The sequence below is a fragment of the Xiphophorus couchianus genome, chromosome 18, assembly GCF_001444195.1.
Source record: "Xiphophorus couchianus chromosome 18, X_couchianus-1.0, whole genome shotgun sequence".
Taxonomy (NCBI): domain Eukaryota; kingdom Metazoa; phylum Chordata; class Actinopteri; order Cyprinodontiformes; family Poeciliidae; genus Xiphophorus; species Xiphophorus couchianus.
Window position 1 is genome coordinate 14,404,930 of NC_040245.1, and position 27,706 is coordinate 14,432,635.

Genomic DNA, 27,706 nt, shown 5'->3' on the forward strand with positions numbered 1-27,706 from the left:
CTGTATGTTCAGTGGCGCACTCTGCTGGAGAAGATCTGCATTTACACAAAAGCATTTTACTTGAACTTGAGCTTGATTCACAAGATCTTAAAACATTCACTTTGCATTGGTCTAATGTGATATTCTAATTTTCTGAGACAGATTTTGGGCTTTCTTTACCTGCAAGCCATAATCATTACAACTGCAAAAACATAAAAACTTGAAATATTTTTATTCTGTGTAATAAATTATTAATAAACAATCCACATTTCCCTTTCTGAGATGACTAGCAAGAAGTATTGCACTTTTATGCAATATTCAAATTTTAGTGCTGTATTTACAGATACAGTAAAAAAAATATGCATTGTGGAAAAATGTTGCAGCAATGAGAGGGGAGATCCAGGAGTGGATGGGTTTTTAAAAAAACGTTTTTATGAAAAAAAAAAAAATCTGAGTAAAATCTTGATCTTCAGCTTTGGAAGATGCAGGTAACACACATCAGTGTTTTTTATGGCCTGTTATGACATGGTTCTCTTATTTAAATTTAAATTATGGTGTGCTTAATTACAATAATTGCAGTATTTTGGAAAATCTGATTTATCTCAATGTGGGAGCACAAATTTTAATGGGAATTTATTAGGCCTCATTGTGGCACAGACCACATCAGCACATTTGATACTGAAGGTTCATTCAATGCGATGATGTCAGAGTTACCTGAAACTTGAGATGAAATAAGCAGATGACAAGCAGCACATTTTAGATTGTATTTCATTGCAAATGACTTACAAAGTATGTGATCAGTATTTAGCATATTTGTAAAATAAAAGTTAAATCAGACTGGTAAAGCAAAAAATACACACAAGAACAGCCAATTGATGCTGTAATGTTCCTTAAGCCAGAACAGTTCTCATCACAAAAAAATATAGACATGGCTGTAAATTAGAAATATTACAAGTCACATTTGGGCCCACCTCATAACACCTAAATTCATATGGCTCTTTGACACAGCATTAATGTGCTCAAACATTTGCTCACCAGCTTTGAAAAGAGGTACATGAAGTCAACATGATGCAAAACATTTCAGTGATTTGAAGAAGAAAAAAGGTTACTGCTTAAATTAAATCAAAGGGTTTCTCGTCACAGTTGGATTTCCCTAAGTTGCCCCAAGCACTGATGCTACATGAGTGAAAATGCAAGTGAGTTTCAAAAAGTACTTCTTCCATAAACAAATGACTGGCTATGTTACAAGAAATGTACAACTTTTACAGAAATTATATGAAAACAATCAGGAAAGTACAAAAACAGAACAATTACAAACATGATTGTGTTTTCTGGGCTAGTAGATCTTTTGAAAGTAGGACACGCTGTATGAGAGCAGTCATAGTATATAACAGGGTATAGATACTTTCTAGCAAGCACATCTTTAAGTACACTGAATTTGTTTTCTATAGCAAGAAAATATATTATTTTGTTTTTATAAAAGATAAAGTAAAAAAGCTGCATATTTTTTTGTATCTAACAGAATAACTATAGTCAGTGTGGGGACTTTGGTAAACAAAACATATTGCTGAGGCATAGCTATGTACAGCCTATGCACATATATGGGCCAACAGGTCATGGGAGCCATGTATTTATTCACTGTGCATGGGCCACTGTCCCACTTTCACAGATAGAAACTGCATGTTGCAGAAGCTGCCAGCGGATTCTTTGTGATCTCTTTTGCATACAGCCATATGAGTTCTTGATTTCACTGAGAATATTTGCAGACTTTTATTAAGCAATGTTATATTTTATGCTGCACAAATGTTTCAAGCTTTATGATAATCCTTGCGGTACATTCCATCACCCTCATTGCCACCTCAGATGTGTACCTATCATTGGGAATCTGTGGGAATGGCAGGAGATCAGGGTAGCGGGTCCTCAGACTGTCCACGCCATATCCCTCCAAAATTTGAACATCATTTGCAAGGCCTTTCAATTGGGAGCTGTACTCCTCCACTTTCTGAGCAAGAGCAGTTGGTTTAACATCTTTGTCAGACTTTCCTCTGACTGCATAGTCAGCAGCTATTAGGGCAAGCTTTGTGGCCAGGTAGCACTTGAAACAAACCCACTCATTAGCATTTTTATGAAGATCATTGCGAGCAGCAGAGTAGTTTGCTCTGGCCTGTCTCAGCCATCTGCGGGCTTCCACAGGGTTCCCAACTGTTTTAAAGGTTGGGGGTACAAAGAAACGATGGGAGTGTGAAGACCCTGCATAGTTAGTGTAATGTTCCCTGAACTGTTGTCTTTCTGACTTGTGATTGGTTGCTTCCTGGTTCCACGATGAATAAAACCTTTGATATGAGAATTTCTCTGACTGGAAGCGGGTTGATGATGTGGAGAAGGTTCTCCTGGAAGTTCTGTCTGCATTTTGGTGATCAGCCACAGACTGTTTCTCCATACGATTGATTTCATTTTGCAGGTGCTTAAACACTTCTGTGGCAATGTCCAGATTCTCAGCATTTTTGTCTGGATGCCACTTGAGGTACAACCGACGGATTATCTTTTTTCTTTCCGTCTCTGGAAGCTTCCAGGCTTGTTCGACGACTGAGGTCACCTCTTTCAGAATCTCAGGTAATGAGTGAAGTTTAATCTTTTTGGGAGACTGTTTCTGAGGAGGAGGTCTAAGGTTTTCTTTTCCAGAAAAGACAGGAGGCATCATTCGTAGACCAGAGGATCGACTCTCTGGGCTTGAAGGGGTTTGCGGGCAATTAGTATCTCGGATATGGGTGCTTTCGTCTTGTCTTGAAAACTTGTACAAGTCGAGGGAACTCACAATTTTGTACTCACTGTAACCAATATCAATCTGGAAGCATTTTCCAAGGAAACTTGTATTTTCTTCCTCCTCTCTTTCTACCTCTTGAACAATGATGGCATAGGTATAGGTGGGCTGATAGGCACCATAGATATCTCCTCCTTCAGAGTCAACAAGGTAGCCCACATATTCCCCAGGATAGAATACGTTCATTGGATCCATGAGCAGTGTGTGGTGTATCTCAGCAGGAATTGGAGTTCCAGGGAGGGGTAGCTCAAGTTTTGAGGGCTCTGTTGAGTCATACTTGACACCAAGGTTGTCTAGTTTTTCAGTGATTCTGTAAATATCATTGCAGCCTAGCATGGCAATCAGATATGATGTGTCAGAGATCAAATTGTCTGTTGCAGACTTCAGTGTCATGGCTAGTGCCAGAAGAAAGTTTATGTCTTTACTGTCTGAATGCTGGATGTAGAGATGAATTACAGATGTTCCATATCTCTTCAGGAAAGCTAGTGTTTCACTGCGACTGTGTGGGATGGGACTGCATCCTTTCACTCTTAAAGTTGTCTGCAGTTTTTCAAAACAGGACACTTTGAGTCCCTCACAAAGTGCTTTGCACAGACGTATGGCTTTTTCTTCATTCACAAGGTACGCATTATCGTTCTCATGCTTCATTATCCTGATCAAACCACTGATAAACTGCTCTGAGGACAGCAAAAGCTGAAGGCGACCTTGCAGGGAGCAAAGAGCTCCAAACTGACACATTTTTGGAGAATCCTCATCAAGCTGCTCCTCGAGAATGCTACTCAGTAGTCTAGGTCTTAGTTTTTGTGGAAGTAGCATAATAAGCTTTGTGTGGAAAGCATGGTCTTTCCCCAGGTAACACTGGCTCATGTCCACAAGCATTTGAACCCCAACGTTGCCCTGAATTCGGCTTTTGTAGTGTGGGGCATCATCAAACACCAGGGTATTGGATTTTGCAAGTCTTCCATCATGGCTTGGCAAGTAAAAGATCAAATCTCTGAGGCTCTCAAGATCTTTGCGAATTTCCTGTGGATCATTGTGAAGGGACTTGAACAATCCAGAGACCACCCTTTTCACAGATCTCATTTCATTTGGGTCGAGCTGCTTCCCCTCAGAACTCCTGTAAATTCTCCACAGCACTTCAACATATTGTTTGGTTGACACAACATCCTCTGTGCCAAGAAGCTTGAACAACTGATGAAAGGTGCCGAGTTCCAAAGGTAATTTATACAAGTAGGGCTTGAAGTCAGATTCATTATCTAAATTGATGACCACTTCCTCGGGTTTCAGTAATTTCCAACCATCTTCAACCATGACAAATGTCACTCCACGTAGCAGGTAATGGAAATCTCGTTTGTCGGCACTGAGGAATTCATATGTGGACCTCAAAACTTTATTCCTCGTTTTCACCATTTCATCATCTGGACTTGATATATTGCAAATGTTCTTGCAGTTGCTTATGACTTTCTCCAGAGGTGGGTCCAAGTTGACACCCAACATGTTTAGAACTTGGTCAAGCTGTTCCTGTCCACCAAGAGCACTGTCATCCTGTTCCTTTATGCTTGAAGGTGTAGCTTTCTCAGGTAGGATTGGGCAGGAAGTCCACAGCAAATGTATTATATCTGTTTGTTTGAACTTTGGGTTTACTTGCGATCCACTGAAACGAATCAGGGGCACTGTGCCACTCATCTCTTGATACTGAGTATGAAGCTTGATGAGTTCTTTGGGAGCTCTTTCTGGACACAGAAATGGTATCATTGACAGTTCCTTCAGAAAGGTGCCCTGAAAGAGGTCGATTCTTTCGTTAAAGATATGGTTCAAAAGTACATCGACAACAATTTGCACTTTTTCTTTGGTCCAACTTTCAGTCTGGGCTTTGATGCTGATCTCTTTTGCAAACTGGAGGACTTGTTGCTGTGAGACCTCATGCTTCAGACCAATATTTCTCAGAAATGTTATCCATGAAGTCAATAACAGTGCACCATTCTTAGGTTTTGTCACTTGCTCTATTTTCCTAAAAAAGTCGTTTGGAATGAAAGACTTTGCAGGTAACATAACTTCAAACACCTTTATGGTTTGATCGTAGAAAAATTTGGCAGGTCTGAGTCTGTTTGAGTAGTCATAAATGAACAAGAGCCCCTGTAATTTATCATAAAGCTGATCCTTCATTTTGCAGCCTTCTTCCATTGACATGAGTCTCTCCTTCAAATAAACAATGTGTTCAACTTTGGCATCATAGGAGAGACTGTCAAACTTTGGCAGAAGGTGATGGAGGTAAATTTCAAGGTCATCGATTGGCATGCAGCCAAGGAAGGCATACAGTTCTTTAAGCTGTGGACTGTCAGCAAGAAAGGCAAATGAAGATGTTTGAGTCCATTTGTCTATGTCTGCACTTGGCATGCTTTTTTCAAGAACATAATTTGCACCATAGTTTGCAATACTGATGTATCTTCCACTAACTGACTTGAAACATGGGAGGAGTTTCAGACTCTGTGCATCTTGTTGAGAAATGTTAGGCAGGTGGCAGTTGAAATACAACAGAAGAGCTTCAAAGTCCCTGTCAGTCAGGTTTGCTGTTTTGAATGCAGAGGTCTGAATCATGTACTCCAGAGCTTTCAAAATGCTTGATGGATTTTCAATGTTGGCTGTGTGTTGTGCCAGGAAAGGAATGATTTGACTCTCTTTGACACAGATTTTGTTCACTGCAAGCTGGATACATCCTGCTTTCATTAGAGTGTGAAAGACTTTGTCATTTTGGCCCTGTGGAAATATGGCAATGTTTATCAGACTTAGAGGTAGGAGTGCATCATGATCTGGGATGACAAGCTTCTCTCTGGCCATGAATTTGATTCCGGGTAGTAAAGCCCAGTCTTTCAGAGTGTCAAGTACTGTTTCAAAGCTGGGTTTGATGTCCGTCTGATCTTCCTTAACAGCTACATTCTCACTGATGAAGCTCCATGTGTTCTTTAGCCAGGATTCACTAGGAAAGGTATCTTTCCACTTTACAGGGATCTTTGTTCGATACTCTCTAGGTAGAACAGACCCCAGAAGGTCACTAAAATTTCTGATGTCAAAGGGTATTGCAACTCCTGCTTTTGACAGGACATTGCTGTACCTCATGTACAATGTATTCATAAACATATCTTTCCTAGATGATATAAGTTCATGGTGAGCTGTCAAAAACCTTGGTCTCTTTGAGTCAAACACTTGAAGCATATTCTCCATTGTTATCAATAGTGGCAAGCCATCAATTTTGACCTCATCCACTTCTATGTCTTTGAAACAGTAGTCAACCAGGAGCTTCAAGTTATGAACCATCTTGAAGGTAGACTGTGGGAGGCGGCAAGGGAGTTTCCCAACATGGCAAGATGTGTCAGGTGATGAGAAAGTGTGCAGAAATTGGCGGACATCACTTGGTGTTACATATGTGACTGGAATCCCTGCATCCTCCAGACAGAGGTAGAGGTTTGCAGTTTCATCACAACTATGAACCAAGTTAAAACCAATGTCAAGAAGCAAGGTTTTCAGCCTGTAGACATTTTCAGCCACAGACTTCCTTGAGGTCAAGTTATACTCTGTGTTTTTCAAGTGTTGAAGCTCATCCTGAAGTAGATTATCAAAGAAGGCTCTGCTTTTGTTCGCAGTGGATGTATTCACCCATGAGATGTAAATGACAGAGTGAATTTCAGAGTTGTCCATCTGGGCTGCTCTTACAACAGGAAGCAAACGCTTCAGATCAGCATGGATGCAGTTGTATACTGCTTTAACCAAGCAATACCAGTCTGGCTGAATGTCAAGTCTGTTGGCTGGGAAAAAAAAGAGGTATTTCCGCAGAGTGTCTTTAACAACATGAAGAGGTGTTCCCTGTAGTATACTCATGGTGGGATCAGGACCTGGAAAGTATCGGCGCTTCAGCTGAATCAGCAGCTCAACATATGCAGGAGCTATAAGTGATGTCATCAAATTTTTATTCCAATCACTTCTTACCCCTACACCATTGTCATCTCTCCATAGGTTTCTTCTAGCTGAGTCTAGGGCAAAATGTCCATTGACATGAAAAGGCAAACCAGTTTCCAGTGAAAGGGGCAAGAAGCAAAAGGCTCTGTGGGGTTTTTTATAATTGTGGCTTACACATGCTGCCACACCTCCACGTGGAAACAAAGTTATGTCTTCATTTTTGTGAGCTGAAACCACACTTTTGGACACATGTTCAATGTCTGGAAAGCCAGATCTGTTGCAGATCATCCACGAGGTCATGTTTCCATCAGTGTCCTCTATATCCATCGAGTAGGTTATCTGTTGGACTGGAATAGCAGCGAGCTGCTTCTTTTTAGTAACACTGTCAATGACAGAGGCATGAAATTGTTTGCGTTTTAGTCGATCGCCATCTGTTATTTTGGCTGTGACAGAATAGAGCACTTTTAGTTCACCAGATGCATGATCTATTTGACAAACTGATATTTTCTCCATGTGGTTGAGAAACATAAGAAGCTCTGCACCATCTGTTTTCAGCTTGTCTAGGAGGTTTTGCACCATTCTATCAGATGCAGGGACAGAACTGATCTCTGATGTTTTTGCCATCTCTATGGATCGGATGGGGAATCTGAACATTGTGCTCCGTTCTAACTTGAAATGAGCTCCCAAGTACAGATTTAGAACATCTGAAAACTGGGACCTGAAGTCCGAGTCCAAGTCTCTGAACATCCTTCCTGGACTTACAGATGTAGCTCCTGGTGCATACTGTGCATGTGGATCAAAGATGCAGAGAATGTCATTGTTTGAGATAAAGGATGGGCAGTCAGTTATGTGATAAACAGAGTTGAATCCGATTCCATATTGACCAGTTTTGCCTGGATTGGCCTCTTTTGTTCCTCTTCCAAGGTTTTGAATACCTCGGACATCATCCTCTGAGAATGGTTGATTGTTGTACACACAGAGGGCAGGGCCTTGCATCGGGATCCATTTATCATCAAATATTCTGTCAGTGGGGTGTGTCCTTGAATCAAATACAAAATAGATTTCTGTGGCTTTGGCATCATCTGCATTTTGAAGCAGCTCTTTCAGCATTTCCTTCTCTGATGGATAGGCATTGAGAATGCTTTTAATCCTGCTAGTGAGTTTTTCTTTCTGTCCAAACTCACTGCCAAGTGGATTGAAGCAGATGTTAGATGCATATCTCTCGAGTGCTTTGTGACGTTTTGGGATTGCTCCAAGCTTCACAGCAACCTCTCTTGGAATGTCAGCGTGACAGTATTTCACAGAGGAATCTCTGACTTTGATCCAAGGGCAGTCATTGTAACATAATGACTTTGATGGTTGCAGTGTTAGATTGCAGTCTGGTAACAAAATCCCACCATAATTTGCTTGGCAAAACTCTTGGTTTTTGTCTCGAATTAGACTCCAGATTCCTTCACTAATGATTCTGCGGCATAACTGGAAGTTTTCCTCTGTTAGTGTCTTTCGTCCACACTCTTGCTTCACTGTTTCAAGAACAGCAGAGAAATCTTCAACAGTAAAGCTGGGCTGCACACCAACATTTTCAAAAAGCTCTCGACAGCTGTTTCTGTATTTGTTTGGAAGCTGATAAAGATGGGGAGCTGCATCAAAATTCAGGTGGAATGCAACTTTGGAAGGACTGACATATGTGTTCTCTACCAAAATGGAGTTAAATGATTTTAGGTCTTCACTTATTTTGCCTCTTACATTTTCATCCTGCAGCATTTCCTCATGAAGGTATTTGTAGCAGGCATTTGTTATATTTTCCTGATACAACGTGACACCATCAAAAGACTGAGAAAGTTCCTTTAGTTGACTGATGACCAGCTCAACAGGGGGCTTCCTTATTAGACCAAGGCCATCTTTCACAGCCAATGACATTGCACCACACCCTTTAAAGGATGGTGAATTCTCATTCAGAATTGGCTTCATTAGGCAAACTGTATCCTGATGTTCAGTTGTGTAAAGCTCTCTAGGTGAGAACATTGTGGTTGGGGAAAAGCTGTTCCCATGCCATGGTAAAGAGAAGCCTGCAGGTCTTGTCAGAAATGGAAGGAACTTGATATCTTGTAGATTCTCCAGGTACTCAGTTGCAACTGGATCTCTCATCCTCAGTTTCTCATCAATGAGACTCAGTAGTATGCTGCTACGAAAGCATGCGGCTGTGTGATCATTTTCATTAAGCTCAATGACAGAATGAGCACGCTCAGTGAGGTCGTCCCAGCATAGATCATCTTTCACCATGCCCAGCTGCACTAGTTTAACTAAACAGACTGGATTTACATAGTCTTTGGACGTTTCTTCAGGAAATCTTCCATCATCAGCAATGTAGAGTTTAGCAACTCTTCCCTCTGGATGGATGAGTTTGGAGGGTAAAACTAGTTCACTTTTGGGGCCAGAGCAAGGTATGCAAGGAGTGACTCTAAGAATTGATTCAAAATCTTCAAGTTTCTCATTTAGGACATAGTGCATCAGAGGATCTCTGAGCTCTTTGTCAAGCTCCTGAATGTGAGGAAAAAATACCTCTGAAAAGAACTGCTTCTCTGTCAGGGTATTTTCCATTAACTTCCCTCTACATCCAGCATCATCAAATCCTTCCTTTACCCAGTCAGGGAGCTCAACAGCACAGAGGTTTTGTGAGCCACTCTTCCTGAGGTATTTTAGAAATATCTTGAAAGCAGCAGAGCCAATGTCTGGCCTACAAAGTAAGGCGTCATCCAGGAATCTGATGTATTTGATTGACACCCATGTTTTTCCATCTGAAAAAACCTTGGCCTGATCGCTGTCACCTCCTTTGGCTATTTCTTGGTAAATGCCCTGGCTGATCAGCACAAAGTCATCATGTACCTGACTTGGATCTGGCCATGCTGAATAGTAGCTGTACTCGAGAAGTTCTCCACTTTCAGCCAGTGAACGCAGCATTGAGAGGGCTGCTAAGTAGGCCTGGACAATGACGTGCCTCATGAACACAGAGTTCCACTGTCCTTTGGTATCGGTCTTCCAGATCTCTTTGCGATTGGAAGTGACAGCAAAGCAGCCATTGATGTGAACTGGCAGGCCTGTTTTGATTCTGAGAGGCAAGTAGCAAAACACCTCTCCAATTGGTGTTGAATTTGTTTTCACAGTCCATTTGCGATTCTCTTCCTCTGAGAGAAGAACAGCAACTCCTCCACAAGGCACCAGTCCAAGTCTTTTTCCACTATCACTGAGGGAAACTTTGAGGGCTTCACTCACATCCATGCATGAACAGATGAGCCAGTTGGTGACCTCGATTGCTTTTTGGGGCATTTCATCTGTCAGTCTCCGAGTTTGGACCCCTTTAGCTGCCATCTCAAAGTACTGGTTGGGATCTTCCTCTGGACCTCGGAACAATGGAGAGTGTAGGTCCACAATGCGTTTGAAGACATTGTGAAACTCCTCCACCACAATACGAATGATGCAGCCAGATTTAGGAACATCAGCAGGAACCCTGTTGGTGTTGGCTACTTTCTTCATAACCTTTGCTGCAGATTTTAGGATGCTCAAGGGTCCATAGGAGGCTTTGCTTGACCACACACTTTTGTTAATAGCCACCACATCTTGTGCTGCTGCTGGGTTTGGTTCCTCAGATTTCAGGTATTTCAACACCATACATCCAACATGCTGAGTGAAGAGAATGAACCTATGGCCACATATGCTGAACTCATCAACCAGGGAATAAATATCTGTGGTGTTGTAGTACAGACTACTGATTTCACTGGATGAGGCCTCTTGCTCTGTTCTGAATGGAAGTCTGAAAAGAGTACCATTGTATTTGTATGGTGAGTCTTGAGCTAGAGGCAGCTGGCAGTTAAAAATGTTAAGGAATGGTTTGAATTGATTGGGAAATTTTCTTAGCCTCTTTTGTTGTTTGCTCCAATTGATTTTGATCCCTGGATTGGACCGGTCTCGAATGTGTTTGCTAATGTGATTGATATTGGGATCAAACATAATCATGAATTCCCTGCTCATTATGATGGGGATATCAGTGATGTGATAAACGGAGTTAAAACCCAAGCCAAACTTGCCAACTTTATCCGCTTCACATCTCTTCACTGACCCACCAAGCCGTGTGATGTTCAAAAAGTCTGTGTCTGTAAATGCAGCACTGTTGAAAGACCACAGAGACGGCCCATGGCAAACAATCATGCCAGGGTCAAGGAGATTTTCTCGAATGTCATTGTTTTTTCTCATGTCAATAAGAAAACTGCACTCTGTTGCACTGGCATCATCGGCATTCTGGAGGAGCTCCTTAAAGATATCTGCTACAGATGGATATTCCTCCAAGATATTTTTTATTCTTACTGTTAGAGGTTCGTGCTGGCCTGATTGTTCAAAGCCAAGATTCTCTGGGTTTATCAACCTAGTGCTCAAACATGGCACCTTCAACCATTCAGCAGTTTTCATTGGGATGTCATCATGGACCAATATAATAGGTTCTGAGGCATCTTCGAGTAAGTCATTTAAATCATCGACCTTGATGTCACAGTAGGTGCATTCATGAATGGGTTTCATCGCTAATTTGCTTGGGTTCTTGTAACAAAAGATAGGCACTTGCATATTAGTGTCCACTGCAATCTGATTATTGTACAGCCATCTGAGGATGTTGATCAAGAGCAGAATATTGTGTTTACTTTCCTCCTTGCTAATCTCTCCTTCACATCTTTTTTGGATTGTGGCAATGACGTCAAACACATGGGTTGGGACAACCTCTTCAACTGAACCACAAAACTTGAAAAGCTTATGAAATTTTCTCATTGTTTTTGGCAGTGAGTAGAGGTAAGGCTGCAGGTCTAGATCGGGGAGGGGTTTTAAGACAGTTTGGCCTGGTGATGTGAATGTCTTTCCAGTCCACACCCAATCAAAAGGCAAGGATTTCATTGCTTCTCTCGCATCCTCAAGATGAGCTTGCATAAATCCATAAATCTCAAATAGAATCTGCTGAAACTGGTACCAATCCTCAGTGGTAAATGCTTGGGATTTATGCCAGTCATTCACAGCTTTCAAGTGCTGTAATACTTGATCCACTTGTGGCTCTATTGTAAGTTTCAGAGCCTTCTTGAAACCTGCAGAGGTGTGTTCAACCAGTGGTACTGAAGATCCCACAAGCACTGCATGGCATATTTCACACATCTCAGACAGAGAGCAGATATTGAGCGTATCTCCAATCCAAGCAAGAGAATTTGGGTAAGTTAGAGGTCTTTCTTTACAGACAGGGACCCATTTTAGTTGAAGCAATGAGGCCTGGATATCAGCTGATTTTATCAACTTGGTTTGTTTATTAAGAATTTGCAAGAGTGTTTTTGCCTTTTTGGTTATTGAGTCCCATTCAGGCTCCTCACTGCTTTGCAACTCCTCTATCTTTTTTGCCACTTTGAGGACATCTTTTTCACTGACCTGCACCTCATTTCTAAGCCCCAGTTGTCGAAGTGAATGGAGAATGTCAGGAGATTTGGTAAATGTACTTGTGGGAAACCGTGTTTTCTCCTCTTTGTAGAACAAATGCTGTAAAATCTCTAGTTCAGGGTCAAAAAGATCTGAGGCTTTTACAGACCTTCCACTTGACAACTCAATAAATTTAAGAGCAGAAAGCCATCCAATCACAGATGAGTTTTCGTTCTTTAAAAATCCCAGATGCTTAAGAGCCCAAAGCATGATCTGGGTAGTTTCATCTTTTGAGTAGAAGCCCTTGTCAATGTCCCGAATAATCATCTTCAGACATTCTGTTGTTTTGACTTGTTCTACGTTGAGCATCTTGATGAGACGGATTGATTCCTCATCATGGCAGGCCACAAGATTTTCTGACAGTTTCACATCTGGAGGGTACTTTGCTCTGTGATGTAAAGCTTTTGCACCTCTCATTGATGTAAATGATGAAGTACCTTCAGAATAGGCCCCCACCTTTTCAAAGATAGAGAGATCCAGTAATGTATGTTTTTCCTTCTCAGTGATGTCAGACAGTCCTGCGAGAAATTTTCTGAGCACAATTTTCTCTTCCACTGAGAAAGCCGAGACTTGGCTAGACAACCTCTGTGTTGGTAGTCTACTTAGAATTTGCAAAAACATACCAGGAGAGCAAGGGTGGATGTAGCACTTAAGCTGAGGGTGCTGCAAACACGAGTCCAGGTTTTTTATGACAACACCCCCAAGCTTTTCCAGAATGTTAAAAAGGCTTTCAGAGACCGGAGCCTCATCATTATCCACATGAATTATGGGTGAGGGGGTTTTGAGACGAAGAAGCTTAGCTGTGTTCATGCTGTCCTCAAGGGGCACGAGAGGGATCAAAGGCATGTCTTCAAATGTGTTTAAGTCATCAGCAAAATTGATGTAGAGATGTTTCCAAACCATTTTCAACCATGAAATTGTGGGATGCTTTAGTTCTTTGTTTCCAGGTTCCCACTCTACACTGAAGTCTCTTGTTGGCCAGGCTGTAGAGAGAATCTCCTTGATGAGTCGAGCTGATCGTTCTGGATTCAACACTTGTAGCTGAGTACAGGGTCTTCCTGTTAAAATGACAACAACAATGGATTCAGTGTCAAATATTACATTAGGTAATGTTCATTGTTGACTAGTTAGTTTCTAAAAGTGAGCAACACTTGAAAACCATATTCACAATAAAAAATTATTTTCATTAAAATTATGCATTAACAATATTTAAGATGCAATAGTAATGTGATCCATGCAAACAAGCTTCCACAATTCTCCTTATATCAGCATCCTGTCTGAGCAGCAAATAGCTCAAACTGACTTGAAACATGCAAATCACAAAACCAATTTTAAAATAAAGTAATACGTGAATCCTACATTGGTCTAATTGATAATAGAAAAAGTTTTGACAGAAGAAAAAAACAAGGAAGAGAATAATGTGCGAGTTGTTTATTTTTCTCATCATATAGGTGAGTTAATTGTCTGCAGCCACACATTAGTTTGGGTTAATTATAAGAAGATATATAGCACCCTTTGTAATACCTACCTGAACACCCCCAAAGAAACTGCTGCACTGTAATTTAAATGACATATTAGATATTAGATCTTTTACTCTGCATTTTATTTTCCCTGGCTTATGGACTACATGTCCAGGTCATTGTGAGGAAGTAAAATCATTCATGAATCAATTTACTTTATTCATGGGCACTTCTTCAAAGTTTCAGTCTTGCACAAAAATTAAAAACAAATATATTTAAAATGCTCTCATGTCTTTTCTTTAAAGCAGAAAAGCAAAAAGTATTCCTACTTCTGCTAAAATAATGTAACATATTGGTTATAAATAAATACAGAATGGACATCTGCTCAACATCCACTAAATGTTGTCGTTTTGTTGTCATTTTAAAGTGTTTTTTGCTGTACTATCCTTTAAATAGCAACACCAGAAATATAAAAAACTAATACTGGCTGGTGAATTAATCTTGCTATATGTTTGGGCAACAAACTAAATCCAGAAGCTTTTTTTCAACAAGCTGATAGGCAGTGTGCAGCAACAGGTGGGGTATGGAAGCGCTCCAGTCACTGCTACATGCCTAATGTTCACTGCCTGTTCTCTTTACTGTCATCTCCACCTGAATTATCTGGCAGAAATGTACCAGATTTAATGCGCTGCTGGCACAGCTGCAGGGTAAGATAAAAATGGCCTAATGAACATCATGGTTACAATTCACGCAGTCATCACAGTCTGAGTAGAGTCTGAGTACAAACCCATGAATCAAATAAACCAGTCACTGTTGGATTAAGGATGCATGGATATAAACATAAAATATTTACAGTATGTTATATAGAGACCTGTAAAATAAATTTTGGTGTGTTACTACCTCTGCTTTTGGCAGCCTTCTTTAAGCTGTCCATCACTGAAGGCTTCATAGTTTCCAGTAAAAACCGATGCTCCAGTCCTGGATAGAGAGACCTTAAAATAAAGCAAAGGAAATTAGAAATGTAGTAAACAAAGGAGTAATCAAACTTTCAGTAAACATCTTTGCTGTTTGCATGTACACACAACAGAAACAAATATAAATGTCACTGTTTATTAATAAATCAGTAAATAATCTTTTTACTGTTTTAGGTGAGCTATAATTATCAAAATGATTTCATTTTTGTCAAATGCCAGAACAATTAACTAAACATACATTATGATTATTACATTGTTAAACAGTGTGAGATGATGTGAGAAGATGAAATTATGACTTTGCATAAATACGATGGGTTAACATTTGAGTTAAATGGAGGAGCCTTATTTCTAATCAAGATCTCAAGCATATTTTCTGTCTTGTGTGATTTAAAAAAAATCAAATGAAATCAGAAAGGAGGAGAAGAGTGGATCTCTGCAAACTTGGACCATCCTTGAGTACAAATTCCAGATGGCCCAAGGTGACACATTCAACTGTACAAACAACAACATGCAAGAATAAACACGATGGGAAACATGACTCTGTGTTTCAGAGACGAACAGGTCTTGGTGTGAAATGTGTGTATCAACCTCAGAACAAAAGCAAAAGATCTTGTTAAGATGCTGCCTGAAGCTGGTAACACTGTCATTATTCTGTACTGACATGGGCTGAAAGGCCTTTCAGCAAGGAGGAAGCCATCACTTCAAAAGAGACATAAAAAAGCCAGATTGCAAATGTCCACAAGGACAAAGACTTTAATTTTTGTAGACATTTCCTAAAGTCTGTTAATGTAAGTTCAAAGTAATATATATATATTTTTTTTACTACAATAAACATCTTTACTTTTCGAACACCAACTGAAGTACAAGTGTGGAAGTACGATGGGTGTAACGTGTCAGATTGGACCAGTGCACTTTACCAAATAGATAAGAGGTAAAGGAGGAAATATTATTATGGAAGGAAGTTAAGACATAGGCAATGCCAATTGTAGGTCAATGTCTTAGAGTGGTAATCAGAAAGCCCTGAGTTATGAAAAATCAGTGGGAAGAGCCCATGCAAAATACTCTGAAAAGCTTGTGAAAGGAAACCCAAAATGTTTGATCCAAATCACAAAATGTAAAGCAATTTGTAACTGCTGAAAAGATGTAATCTGTGACATTTCTGGCACTTATCAAATAGAAATCATTTAGTAATGCAAACTAAAATGTGAAATGCATTATAAAAAAGCAATGACAGTTATTAACTTGTTTTATTTAAAGTGTACTATATGTAAACAGTATGCTGTTTACATACACTGTACAGTATGCAAACAGTAGTTTCATCTGTATATTAGGGATCAAGATTAAGATACATCAGGTGAATATATAACCATTTGTAAAACGGGTCACGGTTTTTGAATCTTGTAAACATTCATGCTATGGATAAAGAAAAGCGGCATCAAATTAAAAACAGACTAATTTCTGTTTAGTCTTGCCTTTTTTTACTGTGACCCTTTAAAAGAAGTTAAATCTCCTAACTTAGAGTATTGGATGTTTATCCAGGCGTTTTACCTGGGGAACGCTTCAGATGTGATATAAATGGCATCTTTTTCACTGACAGAAGATGAAAATGATGTAAATGTTTCATTCTCGAGTGGCAGAAGCTCAAGCCCTATGAGATCACTGTAGTTGGCATCACTGAGAGCAAACTCCAGCAGCAGCAGCTTCTGCTCTGAGGGACCTTTGTGTTTGCTCTTCCTGATAGTTTGCCGCAGTAAAGAAGGGGTAACTTTCTTCACCTCAGTAGACTCAGTCATATAGGAAACCAAAGCAAAGTCCACTGCAGCTGGCACCTTTGCTACCTGCATTCCTGAGCTTTGGAGGTAGTTGATGACCGTTTCTGAAATATCATTGTCAGTGTCGAGCTCTGAGAAGGCAGCCTGCGCCACTCCGACCCAACTTTCACTGAGTGAATAGATCACTCGCTGCTGCAGTAGTTCATGAAAGAGGGGCTGGAGAATGGGCGTCCAGCGGGACTTGACCTGTTTAGGGTCTGGCCATGCCCTGTATGTTCCTCTTGGGGACAAAGGAAAGTCTTGGTCCTTTTTTGTCTGCACCCTCTTTATAGCATCCACAATGAGAGCGAAATAAGCCTTAGGGATGACAGTTATTATAAGCAGCTCATTCCACAAGGCAGCTGGATCCCTCCACTGGTCCACTTCTCGCCACTTGATGCTCCTGCGGTTGTCGGTGAGACCGAAAAAGCCGCTGACATGAACCGGAAGCCCTGTCTCACTCTCCTCACCCGGTGGAAGAGGAAGGAAGCAGAAAGCTCGTCCTGAGAAACCACATGTGGCACCTCCGTCCTCTTTGTTTATGACAGTTAGAGGCAAGGCAATGCCAATTGTTGGCATGAACTTCAAATCGTCCGCTAGAGAGTCCAACTCAGCACACATCCCTCTGCCTCCAACTCCATTACAAACCAGCCATGTGGTCCTCTGAGTTTCTTTAGATGTTTCATCTTGAGTCTCTATGTGAAGTTGGTAAGTGACACATGTGATGATGGAGCTTGGAACACCATTACTGTAGCTGTCCACCGCTTGACACAGTGTCTTCAGTGCATTTGGCCTTTCTAGTTTATCATCAGGATTCTCTGTTGCTCTGACCTCAAACAACATTCGTTCTGTACCGTCACACTCTCGGACATGCAATGAGATCTTCTGGACACTCTTCAAGAAGAGGAGAACTGTGTCTGCATCAGCTTTGAATGATTCAAACAGCTCCAAAACCTTTTCCTTGTTGTAAATATTCCCACTAAGCTGGGAAGGTTTCACACGAAGTGGGAAACGGAACAGAGTTCCTGGAAAGCTGCCATCCCGGATGGTATTCTCTGAAATCCCAAATATCTGAGTGTAAGGTGCAAACTGATCACCAAGCTCTGTGATCTCCTTAATGTCCGTCTTCAAATTCCAACACTGCCCAGACTCGTGCATGCCGAAAAGGGTCTGATGGGGGTCCAGCATGGCAATCTGATCCCCACTGAAGATACTGGGAACATCTGGAACATAAGAATAAACAACAAACTTAAAAAATGGAAAGTACATATTTGCAACTTAATGAATGAGATCTTAAACTTTGACATAATAAAAAAAGGTAAGAAGAAGGATTTAATTGCTAACATTATTTGCTTTGCCAAATCAATGTATTCTATCGGAACACATGAGAGACAAACACAAAGTTGTGATCCTTGATCTTTATTATGTTTTTGTTGTATACTCAAATTTAATTATACACAGATTGAATCTATTCTCAAGGCAATTGATAGCACTAGATATTAACACAGTAAAAAGGGGCTTAACAAAAATGCACACTACACTATTTTCTTGACTAAACACCCAAATAACATCATAATTACCATTGTCTAAGGAAATATAGTATAATATTTTAATTAATCCAAGAAAACTGTTTATTCTAAACTAATTTTGTCTATACAAAGTAGCAAACATTTGGAAATATAAGTTATATTCCTTAATTTTCCAGCAAACTCTCACCTGTAATATGATACACAGAATTGAAACCGATACCAAATCGTCCAACTTTCAGCGGGTCATCTCTCTTTCTGCTTCTTGCAATCTCCTGAATCCCATTCCAGTCCTCGACAGTGAACACAGCATCATTGTAGACGTACAGCGCTGTCCCTGCAGGTTACAGCATAAATAAACTCAGGAGATTTAGAAATTGGTGAACTAAAATGTTTGCATGAAAGATTGTAGTGCATCATTTTAAAAGTAAGAAAAGAATTCACTTCATTAGTAGTGGTTTAGCTGCAAAAACAATATGACTCTGCTGCCAAGTTGACTTCAAAAGTAACTGCTAACCTTGATGCTGAGCCATGTCAGGTGACCACAGTGACTCCACTCCGTACTCCGTCTCGTCGTATAAGAACTTCACTTCAGTGGCTCCTGCATCCTCTGCATTTTGAATCAGCTCCTTCAAGATGACGCAGAAAAGCAGTGAGAAATATTGAACATAGGGACATTAGAGAGAAATGAGCATTTTTAGCACTGCTTTTAACCAAAAGGCTTTGCAGTTAAAAAATAAATAATTAGAGTGGATGACTCCATTTAGGACATCAAGCCTTAATTTTTGGTAATGTTACCATATTTCACAATAAAGCTTGCAGGAGGAAATTAAACCCAAACAAGAACAGTCCTCTTTCTTTTTCCTCAAGATTGATTCTCGTTATAAATTCCTTGAAAGTAACACACCTGTTTTTAAGGGAGAATTTGAGTCAACATTAACCCATCACTATTATGCCTGTAATTAACAGGCAGTAGACCTATAATAACCATTAGCTGAAAGACTAATATAGAACTACATAACAAGTCACTCATGACTAATGATTAAAGAAACACTCTGAATGGATCTGGTGTGAAATAAACAATGCATATGTAAAACACCTCATGCCCTTTGGCATGTGATGCTATGACTCTATATGAAATCAAAAATGGGATATCTTTTAGTCCTTCAACATCACAGTAATCCAAAATAAGGCCAAATCCACAAACTAATGTCAAGTAGATACAATATCAACCTTCCAAGGCCATATCAAACCTAAATCTGATAGAAAACGCCATGGAGCTGAAAAGAAGAGAAAGTTAGAGAGAACCCAGGACTTTTGATAATAGGGATCAATTGTGCAAAGAGGAATGGTCAAAGATCCCTCTCTCTGTATGATCCAACCAGGTAAGATGTTATAGGAGGAGTCTGAGTCCTCTTGGCAAAAAGAGGCTACACAAAAGTGATATTAAAAGGATGTAGCTTTTTGTTTTTTTTTAATGCAGGATCTTGTATCCCCACTGAACACGGTTTCAAATTAGAAGTTGAGTTCTTTAGTCTGAGATTATGCTACTGCAAAAAACATGTGTTTATTTAGGTCTATTTGCATCTTTTTTAACCCCAGGGATGTCAACAAGTGCAAAAGTTGCTATAAATATTCAGAAGTAACCCAAAGAGTTTAAGAAATAAACTCCACTCACCTTCAGAATCTGCCCCCCTTCAGGGTACCTTCTGAGAATGTCCTTCAAAAACTCCACCAGTGGAGGTGTAGTTTGGCCAAATCTCCCTGTAACAGATCATACTGTATGAGCTGCACAAAAGTAATGTTAATGGTAGAGATAAAAATATTTCAACTTTACCTCCTCCTCTAAGGCCCCGTCCCTCCAGGGTCATAGACACTTCTGGGCTTCCTGCAAGGACCAAGCTGCCAATTTGCATTCTGTCATCGAGCTATAAAAGACAAAAAAACTTTAATATACAAAACTAATTCAACTATAATGTTGGAAGAGAATGGCAGATGTAACATCTAAAATATATTGTGAAAAACAATAGCAACTTAATGTAAAAATAATACATTTAGATCAAACTCATTTATTTAAATGCAACGAATTAGTACAGACAGTACGAGAAGTAAGGCTGATTAATAATTTGACAACTAATGAGATACTATGCCACTGTTACAGATGAACCAATCCCAGTGATAACTGCAAACTGGGTGATTAATAATCTTTTCCCGATGCGTCTTTCAGAATCAATGCAGCAGCATGGCAGAAAGTCAGTATGAGGGCCCGATGCTGCAGCTGAGCGTGGCTGTTCAAGGTGACACTGCTAGTCGCTGCACTCAGCACTCTTTAGATATAATGTGCTGTAAGGCAAACCCAGCTGCATACAGGAGAAGTCCTCCATCAGCAACCTTATCATGGTGTCTGCATGCAATAATAATTACTGCATAATTCAGGACAAAGACAGATATTTAGCACGGGTCCCAAGTAAAGTGCTTATAACAAATGTGTTGTTTAAGGGCTGATGCATAATGGTTATAGTAAGCAGGCAAATAGCTACAAGTTTGAAGAAGTTGTTTTAATCTCAGCAATGCCCACCTAGTTTAAAATTAGTAAAGAAGCAATTACATGGAAAACTATCAAATAATTTTAAGCAGATGGTCCTTGCAAATATAATGAAAAATTGTGATTTACTGATATAAACAATAGATTTGGATAAAGATTTCTTTATGTTTCTTAAACATTTCTACATTTTGTCGCATTGCAACAACAAACTTCAATGTATTTCATCTGGATTTAATGTGAAACCTGTGGTTGTGAAGTGACAAATTGCAAAAAAAATAAAATAAATAAATCAATAAATGCTTTTGCAATCCCCCAAAATATTTACACTTCTGTAACTTTGTTTTTTGAAAATGTAGCTGGTAAAAACAAGACTGTTTTATATAATTTGAAAGCATCCACAGAGGGGCAGATGGGAAGAATAATGCCTCCTTTTAGTTTCTTCTAAGTAGAAAATCCCTCTTCACTTAAGTAGAGCTTCAGGCATATCTTCTCCATTAGACTTCCCAATTTTTAATAACATTAGCAGTAGCAGCAAAACAGCATGAATTATACACCTATATTTAGTTGGCACAACATCCTTGTTTCCTTATAAGGAATGCTTAACATGAAAGCACAGACATGAAGTCTAGTTTTGGTAAGAAATAATACATAAAATAAAGTCTGGTCGTAGCTGGTAGGTGGGGTTTGAAGCTTTTCTTTTTACTTGTTAATTGGAGGGAAGGACGGATGCTGTAAAGCATCAATTCATATGCACCTGGTGTTTTCGATCAGCCTAGATTTGTTGTCAGTTGCAGTTGTAATTGGAAATTCATTGAGTGCACTATCAAAACATCTTCACCAGAGTACCACAAAAAATTATCCATCAAAAAGGCAACAGTTTCATAAAATTAGCTAAATTCACTAGTGGAGCTGGATACATCTAATGGGTGTGCAGCTTATACATTTTTGCTCCTCATTCTCCAAATTCAGCAGATTTATCAGTCAACAGCTGGCAGTCGATCAATAGATAAAGATCCATGCTGACCTTTGCCATTTTCTGATCAGAGATAAGGTCAATAACACTGAGAACTCAATTAGTGAAAAGTAGGAACAAGTCATACCTTGGGGAAAATCTCAAGAAGACACTTCTAACAATGGAAGATGTTTGCAGTGTATGCAATTGTCAGAGCATCTGTGCTGCAGCTACAGCAAAGACTCATGAAAACTGAACACATCTAATGATTTAATGATCCATCTTGGAGAATATATGGGATTACTGGACAACAAACTAATATTTATAAAAGAACTGTTAAAATGAAAGATCTGTGTCCTGAATGTTGTAACAGTCTTTTTATAATAATGCAATTCAGGTAGAAACGAAGGCACTCACTATCCTCCCATTGTGAAGCAGACGCTGCTCTTTGACTGGCAGGTTTGTTTCCTCGTACAGCAGTTGTTTGACATCTTGGACGGATGTGAAGGGGGACAACTGGTAGAACCTCGGGCCGATGCACTCATGACTAACTGTCACCCATGGCACCCTGGAAACAACAAACACAGATAAAAGCCCCCGGCATTACTAAAAGAGTTTGACTTATCTGAACCAATTTTGGCCCTGTGAAAAACAGGGCAAAATGTGTTGCCTGATGTGATCCCCCCCAGTGGAGGATGTGAGTCTTAGTTACAATCAATATTGATTAAACCTAAAAGGTTGGAAGAAACATGAGCATGGCACCCATATGTTACTGGCATTTCTAGTGTTTATATACGGTGTACAGGACAAAAGAATTCACTCTTTTCACTCTACATTGTGATTGGGAGCAAAGGGTTCAATACAAAGTAGTACATAACAGTCAACTAAAATTAAATGTGTAGCTTTAAAATGTTCTTCCAAATAAAAATATGAAATGTGCATGCCTTTATTTTCAGCATACTCTCCTCCCCGAGACTTCAGATCAAAATCGAATGAGGTCAATTGCACAACTGCAAACTGTTCACAGACTATCTGTTAAAAAATAAGTGTAAAACATTTTTAAAACATAGCCGTGATTTTTCTTTAGAGGCTCCATAATAAAGGGGCTTGAAAAGCATCATAGTCCTTCTCAGTAATTCTGCAGTGCTTTCAGCTGGTCCACAACAAAATAATGAAAATAACATTAACTTTTGTGGGTGTAACCTAACAAAATGTGAAAAAGCTCAAGCGGTGGGAATACAAGGCACTGTAGGAAAATTGTTTGTGCGCACATTGTAGCCTACCTATGATTTATTTTTCTACTTTTTTGTTCATGCTAAACCATTGTGCTGCAGAAGAACACTTTACACATGCAACGGTTGCTGTATTACGCAAGGGTGGGTGTTTCATTTATATAAGACAAACCTGAAGTTTCCAACAGCAATAAAAGTAAATATTCTTGCTTTTCCAGCAGCAGGCTACATGATCTATGCAGTCAAGTGCACAGTGGTGCATTCACTGGAGGAGAGTGGGTGCGGCAGCTGCTTCAGCAGAGGATGGTTCTCATCCTCCTGGGCTTACATTAAACCCTCTACACATATGCGTAGGGCGCAGGCCAATAAAACCACACAGGTACGATTAAAAAAAAAAAAAAACAACCCAAAAAGATAAAAAATAATGACAGGCCGTCAATCTGCTTGTCATGTTCACAGCATCCACTGAATGCAATATGCTTCGTAATGGCAGGAATATTTTTCTTGAACTCACCACGGGTTTGGACAGTTTGCCATGTCGCTGCTGTTTTATGTCCCAGCTCAGACACTTTCATTGGACTATCTTCTCCGCCGGGCGCAGGGATACAGCACCGGGAAAACGGCTGCGGTGAGGCGAGAAAAACCGTTATTTACAGCAACAACGCTCTCCATTCAAAACAGCGCTACAAAACACACATGACAGCTTTCTTTGGAGATGTGTAGTTAACTAAAAGAACACTTGTAAAACATTTAACAGTTGGAGACATGGAGTTGTTTATCAGCGGTATAATGCCGGCGCTGTGTTTAGCCCCTCTTTATCCCAACAAACCCCACTCACTTGTTTCTGTCCTGTGAGCGCCGTTTGCGGTTCTTCTCCCGAACTGCTTACACATGTGAAAGCACCACGACTTCCTAGAAACAATAACAACAATAGCAGGCGGCATAGTTAATTCCCCTTCGGTAACACCGTAACTCCTTCAAAGGCCATGTTCTAATAATAATGAATTACACAGCGCGGCTGAGAGCAGAAGCACCGGAGGTGAAGCAAGAGGATTCACCCCCCAGTCACTTCCGCATCGTCTTTAATTCTCCCAGGTTCATAAGGATGCTGCCGCTAAACTGAGTTTGATTCATTTCTCTGGACTTCTTAACACAGTAACAATGACGATAATTTGTGGCTAAATGTTGCAAAAATAAATGCTTTGGGAAAGTCAATGAAGATTTGAGAGCTCCAAACTTTAAATTTTATTATGGGTTTTTGTTCTTCCATTGTATATTCTGTCTGTGTTTGCATTTAAAACAAGCCTACCTCTGTTTGACTATCCTCTGAGCTGTGAAATGAGCGAGCTGACGTTACATCTCAGCTTGGAAGAGTGTCACTGGAGTGTTTATGCTCAGTGCAGGACCTGCGACAGAGAAATGAGCTCTGGCTGGTGTCAGAAACTCCTCACACCTGCTTCTGCTAATGTTATTAAAAATTAGGAAGTCCATGAACCATTTCAACTGCTGCCAGAAGGACATAACACAACATAAAGAGCTGAACTATGCCACACAGCTTTCTGCAACACACCGTTAGGACGCTTTACTTTTATTTTATAGTAGCTTGTTTTGTGTTTTTATCTATTTGTTAATTATACAAACTGTTCCAAATCCAAGAAAATGCAGTCTTGTTTCATTGTTCCATATTTAAAACTGAATGACAACAGATTTGAATTTCCAAGCATGCATATATATTCTACAGCATCTAGATTTTCAGTTGGCAGATAATATGGTTTGTAGGCATAACTGCTAAAAACCGAAAACAGAGGATTGACAAACTAATAAACGCCAACCTAATCTACAGTAAATGTATATTACAAATAATTTTTTAGCTGTTTTCCAATTTGCAATAATCTTTAGAACTTAAGTTCTAAAGGTTTATCAGTTAAGCAATTCTTGCAAATAATAAAAAAAAGATTTATTGGGTGGCCACTTGGGGGTTTTGAGCCCAAGTTTGGGACTCACTGACAATCATCATTATGATTTCATCAAGGGCCAAAAGTCCTGGTCCAAATCACTCTTTTTCTTTTAAAGACAGGCAAAGGCTCTCTGAACATCACAGCCAGCATTACTGTTTTAATTTATTTATTTTTGTTAAATTGCAAGTAATAATACAGATATGTGTGCTAAGTCATGTCTATAAAAAAATAAATGCAAAGATTTAAAAGTCAGGAAAGCTAATATCAGAATGAGGATCTGAACCCCTCCTGAGTAATCTATAATTTGAATATCAATATATGCTATTGTTGCTTTATCAATCATTTAATACACAAATTTTAGCCTGTTGTGGAAGCTGTAGTCATATCAGGTGTAGATTATGATACAGTGAAACTATTAGGAAACTAATCTAAAATTGTTCTATTTTAAACATCTGAAGCTACATTTTTTCCAGATTTTCCCCCGTTTACTAAATCCTGTACTTTTAAAACAGAATGTCTCTTATTTATGCAAAGTAATGCTGCACATTGCATGCTGTAGCCGGAGTTTCTCTGGTTGCTGCATGCTGGGAGTTGTAGGCAATAAACAGCGTTCAGTCGCTAGAGCACTGCAGTCAAAAGGATGCGCACACCAACTTTGTAGTCGAGACCCAGTGAGTGAAAGGTGTGCCTGTCCTCGTCATGACGCACTTTTAAAATACGAATTCCATTTTTTCCTTTTTATTATTGCCTAAACTGTGTGGCACATAAACACAAAATCCACATATTTCCTTCAGCTTGGTCCGTCGGTGATATCTGTTATTGATACACACTGACAGCGCACATAGATGGTTTTAATTATTATGAATTATGAACACACAGCAGAGATATAATCGATCAAATCATCAGATCTGCAGTAAAAAAAAAAGAAAAAGAAGTGACATCATCACATGAAAGTCAAGGATAATCTAAACGCCAGTCGGCTCACAATGACATCAACTCCAGAGGACACCTATTCTACTGTATGAGCTATGCTTTTCAAAACGCTGCGGTAGAAATGGGATGTAGTAAAAAAAAAAAAAAAAAAAAAAAGCCTACGTCAAACTTACCAGAGTGCACGATTTCAGTCTCCAGGGTATTTTCTGGAGGACCCTCCCCAATACTCAGACGTATTTCCCATTAATTATTGATCGTACATCTGTGCGTTGCCGTTTGATCTGGCAGTATCCTGAGCTAAGTCATCGTCTGGTGTCCTAACCTCCCAGCTGATCTCGGTGCCGCATTGTGGAAAGAGAGATGAACACTCACAGCGAGGAAGGCAGCAGCATCAGCACCGCATCACTGTCCTGCTTCCTGCAACGCGGATGAGGTCACGAGTTCCTGCTGATGACCGCAGAACGTGCCCGATATCTGACCTGAAACTGGCGGAGAACCTAGTTTAAAGTGCAATTGCCAAGAGTCGTGGACTCGATCGTTTTACACTGCAGGTTTTATCTCACAGGTCCCTTAAAGAGACAGCTTCAAGCTCCGGTGTGGCACGCCACGCCGGCGCACGGCTGATTAATAGCTATTTGAAAAGATTAAAGACTGCAAATTGATGAGGAAATAAACAAAACAGATAAAAACAATTATTGATCAAATAACACAAATATAGAAATTTGGTGAAACACAATGTAGCATTAGCTAGTTGCATTTATTTGTTATTTACCATTACTTATTAACATTTTAGCAATCTGCTTTTTACATTTCATTCAATTAAAAAAATACAAATAACTTATTTATTGCGATAATATGAACATATTGAAAGAAAACTGTGGTACTTGGCTGCTCTTACAATTCAACACAGGTAGATGGCGACAAAAGGAAAGCTGTTACCTTCTGACTCAAGTCAAAAACGTTTGGTTGTAGTTCTCCTCTATCAACGCTAGATGGCTCATGTCACTGCATCAAACACCGCTCTACAACTTTAACCCCAGCACACGAATATATTCAGTGCAAACATGAACAAAATACTTATTGTTCTTTATAAATTACACAATGGAACTGTTTTATGTACTGAATTAATGATTCAATTAAATTATTAACTCATGGTGACACAATTCACACAAAACTTAAAGACAGAAACAAATTATAGTCATAACAACCTGTATTTTACATTAAATAAATACAATTTACCATTTTATGATTTTGAAGCACATTTACATGTGAGTATACGCTAATTTCCCGGGATTGTTGTATTCCATGACATGCCCAGACTTGTACTGTATAATTGGCCACTTTACTGCAGGGCTGAACTTTTGTCCTTTGTGTCTTTGCCTTGGTTGACACTCACACATACATAGGGGCAAGCGCACGCATGTATGCACAAGTTTTTTGCCTAGAAGTGAGTTTAAACTTTTGCATTTTTTTTATTGCTGTGCTGTTGTGTCACTGAAGCCATAAATAAACTCTCATATCAGGGAACCTTTAGAGTAATAAGGACTGTTGGACTTTGGTAGAGGAAAGAATACTTTAAAATGGCTTAAAACAATCAGTGATAAACAATACACTAATCAAACACTTTGTTAGGTGACCCACAGTAGTTCTGGTTTGGACCCTCTTATGCCTTGGGAATTGCCTTAATTTTTATTGATTTAACAAGGTATTGGGAAAATGCTCATGAGATCCATGATATGAGTCTGCTGCTCCATGTTATCCCAAAGGAGTTCAAGTGGATTGAGAAATGGTGTCTGTGGCGGCCAGTGAAGTGCAGTTGAACTCATGGTCATGTTCAGGAAACCAGTGTTGAGCTCAATGATTTGAGATGTGACATGGTGCATTATCCTGCTGGAAGTATCGCATTTCAAATACAAAATTGTATTTGAAATGTAATCAATTACAAATTTAAAAATGGCGAGTGACTGAGGGTCACTGCGCGCACAGAAAACCCTGTCAATTCTAGACTCTAACAGGTAAAAATATTGCACGAAATCCGTGGAGGACGGCGGAGTCCTCG

The 27,706-nt window shown here is 39.6% G+C and overlaps 1 protein-coding gene across 3 annotated transcripts; it reads right to left on the reverse strand.

Moving 5' to 3' along the window:
* Positions 1–399: 399 nt before the first annotated feature.
* sacs (sacsin molecular chaperone) lies at positions 400–26,218 on the reverse strand. 3 transcript variants are annotated; one of them, XM_028044908.1, is made up of 12 exons: positions 26,020–26,218; positions 23,595–23,668; positions 23,271–23,379; positions 21,942–22,092; positions 19,865–19,955; positions 19,706–19,791; positions 18,545–18,656; positions 18,218–18,364; positions 16,239–17,724; positions 14,617–14,708; positions 13,785–13,811; positions 400–13,314 (listed from the first exon to the last, which is right to left on the reverse strand). In XM_028044908.1, exons 3-12 carry the CDS (start codon positions 23,291–23,293, stop codon positions 1,763–1,765), a joined length of 13,767 nt encoding a protein of 4,588 aa, XP_027900709.1. In that variant the 5' UTR covers positions 23,294–23,379; positions 23,595–23,668; positions 26,020–26,218; the 3' UTR covers positions 400–1,762. The 3 variants fall into 3 exon arrangements, with proteins under 3 accessions (XP_027900709.1, XP_027900708.1, XP_027900710.1); XM_028044907.1 differs by having other exon boundaries at positions 25,821–26,218; XM_028044909.1 differs by lacking the exon at positions 13,785–13,811 and having other exon boundaries at positions 25,821–26,218.
* Positions 26,219–27,706: the final 1,488 nt, after the last annotated feature.

Excerpts from the sequence above, each read along its gene's own strand:
- sacs (XM_028044908.1), bottom strand. The coding sequence starts at position 23,293 with ATGGCAAACTGTCCAAACCCGTG. Across the intron at positions 22,093-23,270 it reads GCAAACTGTCCAAACCCGTG|GGTGCCATGGGTGACAGTTA; the intron begins GTGAGTTCAAGA and ends TGTTGTTTCCAG. Across the intron at positions 13,812-14,616 it reads GAAGGCTGCCAAAAGCAGAG|TGCAGCAGTTTCTTTGGGGG; the intron begins GTAGTAACACAC and ends TTTAAATTACAG.